The sequence below is a fragment of the Syngnathus scovelli genome, chromosome 15, assembly GCF_024217435.2.
Source record: "Syngnathus scovelli strain Florida chromosome 15, RoL_Ssco_1.2, whole genome shotgun sequence".
Lineage (NCBI taxonomy): Eukaryota > Metazoa > Chordata > Actinopteri > Syngnathiformes > Syngnathidae > Syngnathus > Syngnathus scovelli.
The window spans coordinates 6,433,990-6,449,879 of record NC_090861.1 but is presented as its reverse complement, the minus strand read 5'-3'; the positions used below and the strand labels follow the sequence as shown (position 1 = coordinate 6,449,879).

The following is a 15,890-nucleotide window of genomic DNA, read 5'->3' as shown; positions in this document are numbered from 1 at the left end:
CGACTAAACAAAATAAAGATGCCCAGTTAGTCAATACGAAATTAATTATGTGAGCTTGGTGACGTTTCTATTTGAGTTTTTTAGTAGCAAGCCTGGAACATATAATCCTCCTTCAAGCATGTTTGTGCCTCAATTAACAATGTCTTGGCTCCTCTAAGCACAAGTCAGAGTGACATTGAGAATGCCACATCCACAATAAATGGGGTCACGCTGCACCTTGGAGCGGCAAAAGTACCGCTCGGCTCGGGCCCGTTCTCATCTCGCCATCGAGAACGGTGAATCATTTGAATTTCATGCAGCCTTGCTTGAAATCAGATCAAAACAGTGCTTTTGTTGACAGAGTGACAAACAGAAGTCAGTCTTTGGCCAAGAGCGCTGCATCAGCTTTTCATTTGTCCTTCAGGTTTTCCATCTTGAAAAAGATTTACTATAGCATCTGCATGTATCTGGTGAAGCGTTGCTTCCCTTCGTTGCGTCCGCTGTACTTATCTTGTCAAGCTCCAGGAAAGTAGCAATTACCTTATCTGATATTGTCTGCGTAGCCACAGTTTAATAGCTCATTTCTCGCCTCTATTAAACTCATTGTTGGCCAAAAATGCATTTGTTATTCGTTGCGGTGACGTGTTCCAGAGTTCGTCGTGATAAAGAGCACTCTTGGTTTGTTTATGAGTCAAGCCGAGATTTTAAATTCTGCTGTACCACTTTTGGGATTAACTTCACTCAATCAATATTCACGTTTGTAGAATTGATGGATTATTGGTTAGCTTGTTTGCCTCACAGTCCAGAGACTTTTTCAGTTTATTTTTTTTTGTTTTATTTTATTTTTTTGGTGACTCACCTTTGGAAGTGACCATAGAAAAGGTTGTTGTGCTCCGGGGAGTAATCAAGTATCTTGTTGACCTGGAAAATTCATCTCACCGAGTTCTTCTGTGCAAAAACCACAAGTGCGTTACAGTGTGGTCCATTTCTAGGTGTGGTTCATCTTCTCAAGCTATTTGAGTTGTAACCATAACTAATTAAGAAGCTGGTGAAAAGAGGCAATAGTGGATTGGATCAACAAATAAAATCCACCTACGACCACAGAGTGAATGGGGGGAAACTTTGAAAAGGCCCAGGACTGAGCCTTGAGGGACACTTCAAGTTGAGGATGTAAGATGTCCAAGATGTAAGATTTAGCACGATCTTGACAATTAATCAAACCGTACACATGTTGAAGTTTATAGGCCAATAATGTTTTTTATTTACCAAGCTCGCAAAAAAGGTACGACGACCTACAACAACCTCTGCAGCCCCAAAGACACTTGACAAGTTGTTTCCTGTTTTTTTAAGGTGGTTTCCAAAATCACATTTTAATGTCAGCTGAGTGACAATAAATATTCACCAGCTGTGATTATGACATTTTTTTGGGCTCAATCTTTGCATGCTTTGAAAACATTCTGACAGGCGTCCTGTGTTTTAGTTCTGAGATCTGCCTCGGTTGTTTGTAGCTTCTGGAAGCATCAGTGTGGAGTCTGAATGAGCAGCCAGGAGGCATGAATAAATCCTCTTCTGTCTTGACACCTGTGACAGCAGATTCATTACAAAGTGAAATACTATTGACATTTTCCAGTAACCGCTTTCATGGATCAATGCTGGACCTTTTGATTGCCACAGTGATTAATCCAATATTCCTTAAAGCGCACACAGATGTGACAGGAAGGTTAAAACAACCTGACCCAAAGTGAAAGTCACATGCCGAATTTTTTTTTTTTTTACTCATTGTCGACATGAGTAAGAACCTTTATAGACAGTTAAAGTGATAATATTTATGATTTAATTGTGATTCGAGAGACATCTTATACAAACACTACTCAACAGTTGCTTCTCTATTTGTGTCCACAGCAGCGCTAACTTCCGTCCCCTCCCTCATTTGCTATTGTTACTTTTCGTGTCACAATCATGGAGTCAGTTTGTGGCATGGCCGTATTTGGAGTTAACCACACACTGATGGATTTGTAATTATTGAACAGGTTCAATATTTACAATTGTCGCCCGTTGATGCTTTCCGAATAATATAGGGTTGGAAAATTAAACACAGCAAATTTGTAACAGACGTGGGATAATCAAAACGTTTTCTACTTTGATGAGAAGGACAATTCAGGCTGATTATTCATGTTTGTATCCCCTTTAGCAACGAGTTTATAATGATGACAGCTGGTCCTTGTCCAATTCCAATTTTCTTTAAAAAAAAAAAAAGAGCTTTTGAAATCTGATCAGTAAGCGGGACCAAATGGAGTAGGCCTAATTTGGCGCGGCGTCAAAGCATTACATTTCTAGAAGCGTTTGCCCCTTGGCACCAATATGGCACAAAAGCACTACTTTGGCGCTACCTTGTGGCGTCTTGGGGTATTTCAGAAAGCGCACGTAGGCAAATGCGTGCAATTTTAAGCAAGTAATAGAGGATACGTTTTTTAAAAAAGTGTTAGTTAATCACAAAGAGTTGGAGGCACACCGCAAAAACAATAAGCCTTTAATATTTTCATTATTATCATTTTAGGAAGAGTTTTAGTTAGCTCCCGGCGTCCCTGAATTGGATACTGGTAGAGAAAAGGGAGGGATGGTTGCATTGTTTTTTAAATCTCCAAGTCTCAAAGACTAAGCAAGTTTAGTTTAGTCTTGTAAAGCGAGAGCTCGGCATTGGACAGAGCGCATAAGAGAGATAGCACATCTTTAATGGCGCATCCTGTCTTCAGACATCAACACCCCGATGCACAATGCGTGAGAATCAATGACGACATGTCTCCTTGTATTCGTTCTCGTCCTCTGCCTGGAAAGCTTCATTGTCCTCATACAATGTTTCTTTGATAGTGCAATACAATACATGTGAAGACTGTGTTCCAAGCTGTCCAGAAAGGAAACAAATCATTCATGCCACATTTAAATGTTTTTCCAAATAGCTTCCATATGCCGTATCGTGATACCGTGAAGTTTTTATTAGTGAAATTGAACAGCATCCAGTGACCCTCAATTAATTGTGTGGAGCGCTGCGCTTTGGGAGCGTATGAAAAAAAAAAGTATTCCTCCTCCTGCTCGCTGTTAAAATAAAAATAAAAAAATAGCAGAATTATGACCTGAGGCTTTGCTGATGTGATTGCATGTTTACAACATTTTTGTCAGAACATTTTGACATTACTGCCAGTTTTTACCCTCGTCTATATGTGGAGAAAAAAAAAATCGTTCAGTTGGCAATATAAGATTAATTAGACCAATATCACCACTTAGTGGAAAAACTATTACATAGCAGCAATGAAAGGTGGACTTGTGTGTCAGTAAAGTTCCAGGACTTGCGAAATAATTCATATATTTGATTCACATATTTCGACATTCAATAATGCTGCAGAACAATTTGTTAAAAAAGACACCAACTTGTTTCCAGCTATTTCCTTAACGCTTCATTAATAAGATACAAATGTGAAATGTTGAGAGAAAACGATTTTCCTCCAGGCCCGTTGCCTTGGCGTCTCCGTTGAGGTCGGCGTTGTCTTGTAGGCCAGTGACGCCTCACTTCGGGTATTTGACAAACTGACACTCACAGAATCAGAGTGTCCAACTCAGCTTGTCAAATACACTAAGTGGGGGGCCGGATCTCCCCGAATCAATCCTGACTCTTTAGGAGAAATTCAAAAATGTTGTCTTCAACAATGAGCTGAATTAGTTACCTGCAGTGTGTGGCCGTTGCTTCTGATGGCCGATGGCTCTCGCCGCTCCCGCTTTTGACTACTAAGAGCTGACAGTGTCATTTGCTCTCAGCATTTAGGCTACAAAGGGGAAGTCAAAACGAGGAAGATAAAGAGAAGTGGCTCACTTGCAGGAAATGTGTGGAAATAAAGTGTCAACATGTCACGCTTGTGAAATGCTTTCTCAGATAGACATTATGAGCGCACTTTACGTTTTGTGGTGTTTTGTTGCGCTTATCGTTGCATTCAGCAGGCCTTTGTGGCGTTGATAATTGAGAGGCTGCAAGTTTTTAAGATACTTGAATGTCACATATACTGCCTGAAAAGATGGGCCACTTTCTTTTAGCCTTTCCTCCATTCTTCATTGTTTCATCATCCTGGTTGGACTCACTTTTTTTTTTTTTTTTAATGGCCAGTCTTTGACCAAACTGACCAGATGCGGTGCTGGTGGTCTAACAGACATGTTAAGCCCTGCAAATGTTTTTTGTACAAAAAATGCTACTAAATGTTTAATGGGAACAGACTGCACCGAAGCTGCAAGTCACGTAAGTGATGAGCCAACTTCTCGAAGTAGCAACACACCCATATAGAGGAAGTTGGAGGTGAAAAGATACCTCCCTGCGTGCTCTTGAGAAAGAGTGGAGTTAACTTTCATCGAGTTGTTCCCCAACAATTAACTGAAGAAACAGGCTGCAGTTTAGTGGCAGCCACTTTTCTAAATTGAAGGAGTCAAACAACATGAAATGTATCTGCTGCTGCTGAGAGGAGATTGTGGCAATGTGATGCTTGCTTATCTATTTACTGATTCCACCAGACTGACATTGAACCGAGCGCTTTTTTTGCTCACCTGTCAATCACCTGCTCTATTTTTTGCATGTGGAGTCAGTCTAAAACTTTTCTGAAGAATGTAAAGAATTTGTCTAAAATGCAAAATAAAGATTGTATGTCGCCATTAGTTATTACAATAAGTTAAAATATGTCGGAGTAGGCACATTAGTAAAGATGGATCAACAATAATAGTTTTAATGCACAATTAAAAAAGGTTTACTTGAAGAATACATATATATAGTATATATGTATGTGTATATATATATATGTATGTATTCAAGTAAATATGTATTCTTCAAGTATATATATATATATATATATATATATATATATATACATATTTTATATATAGTATATATTTTTTATATTTAGGATCTCACATTCCCCGAGAATTATGAGACTCTTTTTTGTCTCCTTCACTCATGAGCTGAAGACACCATCATGTGGCATATCTTAAAATTACAAGTTTGGTGAATGCAAGAAACTGCTCACGTGACTATGCAGTGGTTTTGTGTCCCGACATACGACATTTCGATTTTACGTACGAATGCTGTGCGGGGTACCTCCTATTTTTTTTCTTTTTAATTTGCCCTTTCTTACAAATATTTACGACCTGTAAACCAGCGCGTTCCAACTTTGCTCTAGATTTAAAGTAAACCTCGTCGTAAATAGAGGACCTCTAGTTGCAAACAGAATGAAAAAAGACCAAACATGTTTTTTTTTCTGGTTTTTATTCACTGGTGAAAGAAAGACGAAGCAAAAATTTGGCAAGGCACTACTAAAGATTGAGTCAATTCTTCATGTTTCAAAAACTACTAGATGAAAACATGACTTGACCTCATTCACACATGATTTGACTGAATTTCATGTAAAACATAACAATACAGCATCATTTAAGTTATTGTCAAAGGCATCTAAAGGTGTCCAAAATAACAAATGTATTGTTTGATGGCAGTTATTCTCGCAACGATGGGCAAAAATACAGTATGACAATTGGATCCAAGTAGAAATTCATTCCAACACATCAAAATAGAATAAAAATTGCTACTGCTATAATACTTTTATTTTGACCTTGCAAAATAATGTAAATACATCTTTCAAAGACTAATCTATGAAACAAGCAAACCCTTCTTGTGCCTTGATACCAAAGTTGGTCTGAAACAATAGTCATGACGTAATATTGATTTGACAGGTATCTAATTGAATAGAAATGTTGCTGCGATGAATTGGAATGTCAATTTGCATTGGTGCGATGTGTGCACAGGGTGTTGCTTGTTCCTTCAATTTACTAGAACAGCCGCGAGCCATTTTATTAGTTTACAACTAATACTGTGCTCCGGACGCTAAAGTTGCATCATACAAAAATATCCTCGGCGGTGTTGTCGCTTGCTCTCTTTTTTTTTTTTTTTTTTTTAACACCGTTACATGATTTGATCACATCAGAATAATCCAAATCACAATAATACAAAAGTCATTAAATACATACAGTATATTAAAATGTAAGAACTGGAGATACTACGCATTGTTGTTTTGGTTAATATTGAATACTGTGGATGTTCCAGTGCATGTTAAAAGGAAATTACTTGGCTTTCAATTGTGATTTTTTTTTAATTAAAGATTAAATTACAACATACCAACTTTCTAATGACATACTGTAGAATGTTGCATTGAACAAAATAAATTGTCATCCCTTGATAACAGAACTATTTCATTAAAAGTTCATACATTACGCCTAAGTCTAAACCCCAAAATATAAGTCTGATATCGCTACAACCTGACCGAAATCATCCAGATATGAAATTCTTTTGAACGCTTCCTGCCACAGACAAACTTGATGAGCATCAGTCATCACGTAACAAAGATTCAAATTTGACACTACAAACTAAAAGTTTTTTTTTATGGCACAAGTTTATTCAATCTAAATCCAAAAAGAAAAGCGATTCATTGTCTTAAATTCTATTCTGTAGATGCACCGTGAGCCTTAAATCAACTCAAAAGACAAGGCTGTGTGGTGCATCATGACAAAATTAATATGAACAGAAAATTCTGTTTGCATGAGTACAGCAGAAATATTCAATTTATATCTAACGGGCACAGAGTTGGACTGGCCGTCGGGTCTTTAATTTTGAAGTCACGAAAAAAGGAACTGACAGAAATCTGAGATGAAATTACAGAATTGACTGAAAGTGTCAGAAAATGTGATCCATTGGCTACAAACCCCCCCAAGTGAGGAATGCACTTACAAAATACAGTATGTCCCTTATTAACACCAGTGACTTGCTTCAATTCAGTTAGGAATGATAGCACATGCAACTTTTACAGATCCATATTTGTACATTGTGCTGTGTTTGTGTGCAGCCATCTCGTAATTTGCAGCTGATATATTTGGGAGGAGAGAAAGAGCTGGAGCCTCGCTGGACTGCGGTCCAGTCGAGCGGCCTTGACGACTTCCGCATCACATACATTCAAACTCGTCGATGCGCTGCTTGGTGTTTCCCGAGCGGATCTGCCGGAGGGTCTTGTACTTGTCACGTCCCGCCCGCATGTTCTCTGCGTGGATCATGTCGTTGACCGTCTTCTTGGTCTCGTCTCGGGCGTTGGCCAACTCTGAACTTAAAGCCTGGAATGACAGTTGTTGCATACTCAGTAAGGAATCCCACTCAAATAATAATAATAATAATTATAATCAACAGGATATATACTCAGGCTCTCCAGCTCTATCCAAAATGGACGGCTGGGTTACAACGAGGACAAGTTTGTGCTTATTGTTTCAAGGTGATGTCAGCACATGGCCGTGCCCTTTAGCTAAATGAATCCATTTGGGATTTATTACACTTGCCATAATGTTCTGCCTACACGCTCGATGGTGGAAGCAGAAGCCAGCTCAAGGTTCAGGAGGTCAGACTTACGAGTAAATGTTTCTGCAAACGCTCGTTCTTCTCCGCCTCGGTCATGCGTTCCTCCTCGCTGCGGTCTTTGTACGTGGCGGCGGATGTAAACTCGGCGCTGGCCTCGGCGCTGCTTTCGTCGTTCTCGTCGTGCTCGTTCTCAGTGCTGATGGGCTCCTGGACGTGGGCCGCCATCACTTTGTTTTTCAGCTCTTCTTTGGTCTTCTCCAGGTCCTGTTGCACCATCGTGGCCTGAAGTAAGAGAAGAAAGGGTCAACTTAGACCGTCAGAGTTTCGTTTGTTGCACACAATGACGAGTCAGTGCAGACTTTTTTTTTTTAGACATATTTACCGCACCTTCTCTTGCCACAGTGTAGCCTCATCTTCTTTCTTCTTCTTGGAATCCTCCAGGAGGGAAATCTTTGAGGTCAGCTCAGCCAGCTCGGTGGCCTAAAAACACAACATTGGTCTTTTAGTTGCATCTCATCTAAATCACCAAACTGACGCAACCTGGACGTTGAATAGCTGACCAGGTGCTCTTGATTCTTCATCTGGTTTTCGGACTGTTGCAGGAGAGCCATCTTGGCATCCTCGGCACCTTTCAGGTCAGCCTCCAGGCGCTCGGCCTCCTCCTGGGCTCGCTTCCTCTCCATCTCCAACTCCATGGCCCTCATTGTTTGCTCCTCCAGCTCTACGCGCAGTCACTTAGCGTCAACATCACTCCAGAGCAATCATCTTGTCCGACGTTTTCCATCACCCACCTTGTTGGGCCTTTTTGGTCTGCTCCTCAATCTGCCTTAATCGATCCATTAACTCTTCTTTTTCCTTTTCTATCTTCTCCTTTTCCTTTTCTGCCACTTCCCTTTTCCTCTTTTCGTTATCCAGAAGAGCTCTAAATATATTTAGAAAATAATCAACAGTGCTTTGAATGATGCGTCTGGTTTGTGTAAAAAGTGACCGTTACCGTTCCATCTTCTTGAGATTCTTCTCCTCCCGAGCTTGAGCCTTCATCTGCTGGACTTCAATGGTGTCGGGCTTGCGGCGGCGCATGTACAGCTCGTGGTTTCCCATGCATAGAGACAGAATGCGCTTGTTGATGCGCAGCCTCGGAGCATAAAATACAAAGTCCTAAAAAAAAAAAAAAAAAACATACAAGTTAGTGCTGAGCATAGCCAAATGAAACGGGCCTTCGACATACTGGAGCTTTCTTGTCAATTGGTTTGATGACAAATTTCTTGTCGTTGAAGGAAATATTCCTGATTTCACTCCAAGGGAACCCAATTTTGGGTGTCATTCTGTAAAAGACACACGCAAGCTTCAGTATTTGCTAACAAGCATCCAAAAGTGTGTAGCAGTGAGAAAGTGGCTTACTTGTCGTTCTGTTCATAAATGTTAAGCCCCAAAGCGTCCACGCCCAGCCACAACTCTGTTCCTTTCTTGTTTTTAATGCTGAAGTAGTTGACTCCATACATCTCCAAATCTTGGGCAATCTTCAAATATTCCATCATGGATTCCTCTCTGTAGACACAAGTGATGTCGTTTAGGTATTGGAATGCAAATGTTTTTGACATTATCCAAACACCCAAAAAAATCTTGGCACACTGCTTTTAAATTGTCATCTGTTGATCCGTCCGCATTTATTGTATCAAACAGCTTGTGCTCCATTTCTAAGCTAGGTTATGAGAAATGAAAACAAAAAGTGTATCATGACCTCTCGGTCTTGGCCAGTGTTACATTTGTAAAGTCATGCCAGCCCACGGGAAGAGGCACACAAAGGAGAGAAGGCAGAGTCTGATCAATTTTGGCACATAGAGTAGAACAGTCCAAATGCTGTAGAACTAGCAAACCGTATAATAAGCCGGAAACTTCTTATCTAATGAGACTGAGGAGGAGGAATAGCGATTACCTCATCATTCCCTTGTGTTCTTCATGCCATACTTGAATCCTCTCCTCCCACTGGTCCTTGCTGAGTTTGTGCTGGTCCAGAACTCTGCCAACATGAGAGGTCAGAGGTCACGCAAAGGTGAATATAAACCCAGATGACCGCTGATCATCAGATCAATAATCCCTTTTTGCAATTTTACCTCTGAGGGAGAAGATGTTCATTTGACAGATAGCCCGGTGTGTGGACTTCCTTGTTGTAGTCGGCATACTTTGCCTGGACTGCATAGGAAGCCAAGAGGACGGCTGTCTCGGGAGGGCAGTAGATATCGTCGTTTAGAATTCCCTCCTTCACCTGAAGGAAAAACAGCCTCTGGGTGGCATCCTGGATTAACTCCTCAGACACGTCCTCAGGAAAGAACTTGGCACGGAACTTAAAAAGTAGCGGGCTTTCCTTCCTCACGTCTTGGGCTGTCACCTGAGATTATAAAGTAGAATATATAAATATTTGACTCATTCAAGTTGAAATGGATCTTTGACGTTTATATCCATCAATGGCAGTCAATGACTCAATAAAGCGCTCACCTTCTTATTAAGCTTGAGCCATGTAGATAATCCCTTGGTGTCCTGGTACTGGAGTCCAAAGTACCAAACCTCCCGAAGCCCAATGGTCTTAACAACCTAAAATAAAATGATACAGTATATAGAATTAAATACGGTTTAGGGAGCACAAAGAGAAATGATCATTTTGTGGTTTGTCCTACCTGGTCAAAGAGTTGCTTTCCGGTTGTCGTGGGCTGAATGGCAAACTCCAGTTCCGCATCCATTGTGGTGACTCTGACACTAATCTAAAGTAAACAACAATGACCAATGTGAAATGACAATAGCATGGATATGAGCGGGATTTAAAAAAAAGACTTGGTGTGAAAACCCTTTTAAGAAATATCCATTTGCAAGCCATGGTAAAGTCACAAAGACTTTTTTAACCCAACACGTCTGCATATCCCAAACTAATTCTAATTCCCCATAGCCTAGCTAACAAACCACCTGACTATAATGAATAATTTTAGTGTTTTTCTCAACTTCATGAAAGCCCACGTGCTAGTCTGGCCGACCTTAGTACGGAAATTATCTTCAGGAAGTAACCACATCCTCCGGTGGCGAGGCCTTTTGCCGCTTCACCCTCAGGAGAGCGGCCTACTTCCTGCCATGTATCAAGTCGAAGCAGCCAGCCAGCCAGTCAGATCTTGGTCTGCTCTGCGGTCTGCCAAGAACACACTGATACACCTATTTGCAGCCAGTTTGTCACCGCCGGGGAACTTCCTGTTCAAGTTAAGAATGCGCTGAACTCACATCAGATATTGAAACAGGAATGTGGAATGTATTGCAAAAACCACTTCAATCAAGTTCAATGTTTTTCTTGGCAGCGGCCGTGTGACGTTAAACGTGTCATAGTTAGGAGTGCGAAATCCATAACGTCACGTGTCTCCTGAATTTTTCAAACTTGCCGAGGTCATACAAATATTAGATTGACTCTGGAATCAGCAAAGCCATTGTGTTTCTCCTTCACATTTTTCTGCCCTCTTTGAGATGATAAAAAAGGCAGCACACATGCCTGTTGGGGAAATAACTGCGCAGGCTGAGGCCTACGCCTGCCCTCAACAACAATGGCACGCATTATTTCCCACTAGTAGGGGCTGACGAGAGTTGCGTTCTTTCCCATTCATGTCAGCACAACCCAATTTACAGCTCAGGACACTTGCCCCTCTGTCACTTCCTGTCATCGCCAGCAGTTGCGTTGGAGGTCAATCTGGGTCGACGCCAACAGAATCGCAGATAGGGCAGCACCATGAGTGACACCTCAATGAATTAAATGTTCAAACTGTGCATAAGGTCAGCAGATTTTTTTTTTTCATTGAACTTGGTATAACAAGTTTGATAACTGCTAAAGAACTAATAAAAAATTGGCAACCATTTTAAAAACTCTGGTGATGACCCAGCCGCTACATTCTAACTGCTTGTGTTAGGGTGTGTCGGCCACACTATTCTTAGCGCACACTCACCCGCGCCCTCTCGTCCCACGTGCCTAGTTTCCATGTGTTTGACCTCATCGTTTTCCCCATGGTAACAGCACAATGCACAGTAGCTAGTTTACACTTTTCATCATATCGATGTCATATCGTGCTAAAACAGGGGTGTCAAACTCATTTTTTTCACGGGCCCTATTGTAGTCTTAGCTTCTTTCGGAGGGCCATTATGACTGTCAACCCAAATAAATGTATGAGCACCTCATATTATATACAGTAAAAGCTACAAAACAAACTGACAAATAACTCATTTTCAAATCAGACGAGTAAAAACTTGTCAAATATTAAAAAAAAAAGATATTAAAAGTGAAGACAATTTGCAATTCTAGTAATGACACGAATTTGATGCACAATTTGTCTTCGCGGGCCACATAAAATGACGTGGCGGGTCGTATCCGGCCCCCGGGCCTTGAATTTGACACCTGTGTGCTAAAATGTGACATTGGCATTTTTTTTTTTTAAAACGGCGTTTGCTTTATTATAAATTAACATGACTTGTCGCACAACCACATAGCTCTAATCTCATTTTCCGATTGATGTCTCATAAATCACCAGAAACATGATGCAGACAACCACAAGATCCAAAATTACAAATATGTATCTAATTACTCATAATAAATCTTAAAATGTATTATAATCTAGATAAATGAATAAATAATTTTAATACAACACAGGGAATGAACATCCAAAAATATCACTACATAATTTTACAAGTTGTACATATGAAGTATGCCTTAATACCCAGACTGAATTCACTGAATAGAAGAGATACTGTAATAATTTTTGTTTTTGTGACAAAGTTGTCTCTGTAAGCAGGTTTTCACAGAAAAGCCTGTCAAACCTCCCACCTCTGTTCAAACGCCCTGTGGCTGTGTGTACTGTTGTGTGTCTGCAGTCCAGATGTGTTTACAGCTGAGGCTTGGATGCAGCCGAGCGTTACGTCTAAAGAAAGCCTCCAGTTGAAGAGTGCAAACTGGCAGACAGGAAAAGGGAGGGATGAAAGGGAGGATGAGCTTTCTTTCCAAAGTGAGGAGGGGTCTTTCCCATGACCATTGTTCCTTAAATACACATACATGTACGCATCCATCTGCTCGGACATCTCAACGTAAGAGTCCAGTCGCTTTTGTCGAGTTAACGTTTTGTAATCCTTCTCGAGCCTCCGTCCAAACTGCTACTTTGCTCAATCAACACCCGAAAGCCTGTTCACTCCAACTTCCTACAATTCACTCATACTTGGGTGCGAGGAGTGTCCATTGAATCCGGGGCAGAACAAAAGTACAAACATTTGGCAAAACCTCAAGCTCGTTCTTATCTTTAGACCACCGTGATTTCATTTGAGTTGAAAACAACAAACACACAAATCACAAATATGAACATAAAACTACTTACTTTCCAAAAAGTGTAATTGTCACGCCAGATCGAAGGTGAAAATATTCAAGTATTTGTGTTTGATAATTTTTTTTTTAAAAAGCATTCACTTTATCCACCACCTCTAACTCTACAACCTGCTAATCTGCTCTGCTATGCGCACTACGGCCTCCTTAAATCCCTTTGCTAGCATACCTCCACGTCTTTCCATTGACCAAATCACCATAGCCACACACACTTAATGTTTGTCCACCTAGCAAGAAAACCACCAATGTTGTTGACTTTCGACTGAAATGGTAAGTAAGATTTATATTTAAGAATGTGTCTATTAGTGTGTATGCTGAAAATGTTGACATACTGATTTTTTTTTTCTTTTCTACTAAAGTCCAGCTAAAATGTATCATAACTTTTTTATGGAGCGTTTTAAAGCCGACACAGAAAAGGAATCACAGCAACTGGTGATAAAATGACACTTTAAGGTTGATAGAGTGCCTCAGTGCAATCTTGAGTGGTGCACGGCATGTGAGGAGCAGGCCGGGGAAAGTTGGGAGGAGAACAGCTAGACCGTGATGTGAAAGTCCATATAAGGCTACGGGCGAGGAAATTACCAGAAAGGAACTGATGTAAGAGCAGAAAATTTGAGTCACACCATGACTTCCTTGAGAAACTTGAGTGCAGATGGCAGGGCGGCACAGACGCGCAACTTTTGAATCAAATGCTGGCTTGTGTGAGCCACACTTCTCCAAAGACAACTTTCACTTGGCAAAAAAAAATTAACTTTATTGCTGAGTCACATTATCTCACTTCCTCTTCACTATTTTTTGCCTGCCCCATAGTTTTCAAATCATGGTTTTAGCTCCAATCTCAGATATTAGGAAGTTCGAAACTTTTCATTCCCATAGCATTGTATTTTCATTTCTCGCTAGTGATCTTCCTCTTTGTCCCATTTTTTGTTTCTTTTTTTCTTAACACGAAAACACACTGGCTTATTGCTTGTAAACACATTGTAGAAGCTCCTTCTGCAAACCTCTGCAAACTGCAGATCATGCAATTTTTGTCGAGGCAGTATCCTGGCTGCACTACTCAGACAATTGGCACATTAGTAACAGGCTAAACCTATTTTTAAAAAAGTGTAGTGAACGCTCACACTATAGCATTGTGTTTGGTTGTAGGGCAACGTATTAAACGTGACATTTTGAACAGGAAAAAAAATAGAAAAAAACATTTTTATATGCACCAGTGCAGCCCTAAATATTTCTGCCTAAATATTTATGACCTATATAATAGAAAGGACCCTCGCTAAATGAAATCTAATTAGATTTAAATATTTATCAATCACCTCAAGCTAAAAATGCTACATGGATACAGGCATGTGAGATTTGTGGTACAATGTCAAAATCATCAGAGATTTTAATTGGCCCAAAGGGAGGAGGAGTAATTGCTTTGTTTATTTTGTTGACACATCCCAGTGTGTAGGTCTATTTTATTTATTTTTTGTAAATTGTAATGACCCCAGTTTGAAACTACTGTCGTATTGTTAAAGGAAGTTAGCATTTCAAAGTTCCCCCATTAATAAACAAAGATGTGCATTTAAACATTTATAGCATATAGAATCATGTATAGTATCACGAGTCATGGCTAACAAATGCCCCACTGTGTGCAAGAATTTTTATTGCACTACGTTCAAATGTTTATCTCATATATCAAAAAAGAAAAAAAGAGGTTAACGTTTAAAAACATAAGATTCATGCAGTTTGAATTAGACAAAGACTATGTGCACCCCCAACAATGAGAGGAGGGGTGCTCTTCATTGTTCCCAGCTACGCCACCTTAAGACAGATTGCTGAATTTAATTTGATGTCACAAAACAATCTTTTATAACATCATCTTTTTGGGCCAGGTAGAGCCGGGGCTGCAGGACACACACACTGGGCCGGCTTGACAGCCCCAATCTCGGCTTCTACTTGCTAGCTAGCCCCGGCTGGATGGGGAGGCCTCCGGAAACACGAGCTCCATGGCTACCGGGGAGCAGGGGAGGGGGAACTGGAGGGCGCCCACCCAGGACAAAGCCACCCTGGGACGGGATTCTCAACCGTGCCACCTACGTGGGAACTCGGGATTGTGATACAAAGTAGACTCAAGGCCTCAATGAAGGATGTGATTTAAGACGCTCATTTGAAGAGACGCTGGGGCGGGAGCGCGCACGCGCACTCGCCTAACGGAAAGTATTGTGTCGTCGAATTAAAAAAAGACTACAATAAACCGTCTGGATCACCGAGTAAAAAAAGACACGCTCCAAAATAGACATTGATACATCGGTGCAGGATACATCCAGGATTCTCTTCAGTAAGATCAACAACGAGACGCTTACAATAAGAATAGTTAGGTTAACTCAAGCTTACCGTTTTCGGCATCTTGGCTTTTGTTGGTCCGCTTCGGGTTAGAAGGAAATAAAACAAAAATACACAACAAAAAAACTAATAGAAAAGACGAACAGTTGTCGAAACCACCAGAAAACTTTTTCCCATCAGAACAACGGCGCCAGTGAAACCCTTTCCTGTCCAAAACGAGCCCAGACTATTACTCGATTTTAAAACACACCAAAACACTTATCTTGAACTTTCGAGGGGAATAATTAGTCTTTGTTTCGCTCTCAAAAAAGAAATGGACTCGAAAGCTCGATTTCCTGTTAACGGTACCCGGACTCTGAAACCACACCCAGGCCAATGACAGGACAGCAGCCAGCAGACAGAAAGGAGAAACGAAGCTCGCTTTGGTTTGGGCTGGTTTAGTTCCAGCCTGCAGACTCCGCCTGCTGCCGCTGCATCATCATGGCTGCACGTATTCACTCTCCTGGCTCCGTTTGGCTCGGCTCGGCTCGGCACGACTCGTCCAAGACCTACTCCCTTTTTTTTACTATCCAATATAAAATAATCACTGCAGTGTCAATAAAAAAACGCGCACAATGCGCTCATTGGTGGAACGTAACGAATTAGCAACAAATACTTGATTGATATTTTTCAGGGAGGCTACAGTCTCAATTTTTGTTAATTCCCCTGACGACTTTTCCCCCCTTATACTTTGCTTTCTACTCATTCTATATTGTATATAATAGGCCTATC

The 15,890-nt window shown here is 40.7% G+C and overlaps 1 protein-coding gene and 1 long non-coding RNA gene across 2 annotated transcripts; both read right to left on the bottom strand.

Moving 5' to 3' along the window:
• Window positions 1-1,210: 1,210 nt before the first annotated feature.
• Window positions 1,211-3,819, bottom strand: LOC125982021 (uncharacterized). The gene is made up of 2 exons (XR_007486235.1): window positions 3,699-3,819; window positions 1,211-1,560 (listed from the first exon to the last, which is right to left on the bottom strand). It is a non-coding gene; the product is annotated as an uncharacterized lncRNA (long non-coding RNA).
• A 1,770-nt stretch (window positions 3,820-5,589) lies between these two features.
• LOC125982013 (moesin) lies at window positions 5,590-15,541 on the bottom strand. The gene is made up of 13 exons (XM_049742150.2): window positions 15,171-15,541; window positions 10,078-10,161; window positions 9,899-9,994; window positions 9,517-9,791; window positions 9,339-9,422; window positions 8,804-8,950; window positions 8,631-8,727; window positions 8,397-8,560; window positions 8,194-8,324; window positions 7,963-8,123; window positions 7,790-7,882; window positions 7,454-7,684; window positions 5,590-7,164 (listed from the first exon to the last, which is right to left on the bottom strand). Exons 1-13 carry the CDS (start codon window positions 15,180-15,182, stop codon window positions 7,000-7,002), a joined length of 1,740 nt encoding a protein of 579 aa, XP_049598107.1. The 5' UTR covers window positions 15,183-15,541; the 3' UTR covers window positions 5,590-6,999.
• Window positions 15,542-15,890: the final 349 nt, after the last annotated feature.

Coding starts and splice junctions, on each gene's coding strand:
- LOC125982013 (XM_049742150.2), bottom strand. Junction 9,792..9,898: donor GGCTCAAGCTTAATAAGAAG/GTGAGCGCTTTA, acceptor TTATAATCTCAG/GTGACAGCCCAAGACGTGAG. Junction 7,685..7,789: donor CTACACTGTGGCAAGAGAAG/GTGCGGTAAATA, acceptor CTCTTACTTCAG/GCCACGATGGTGCAACAGGA.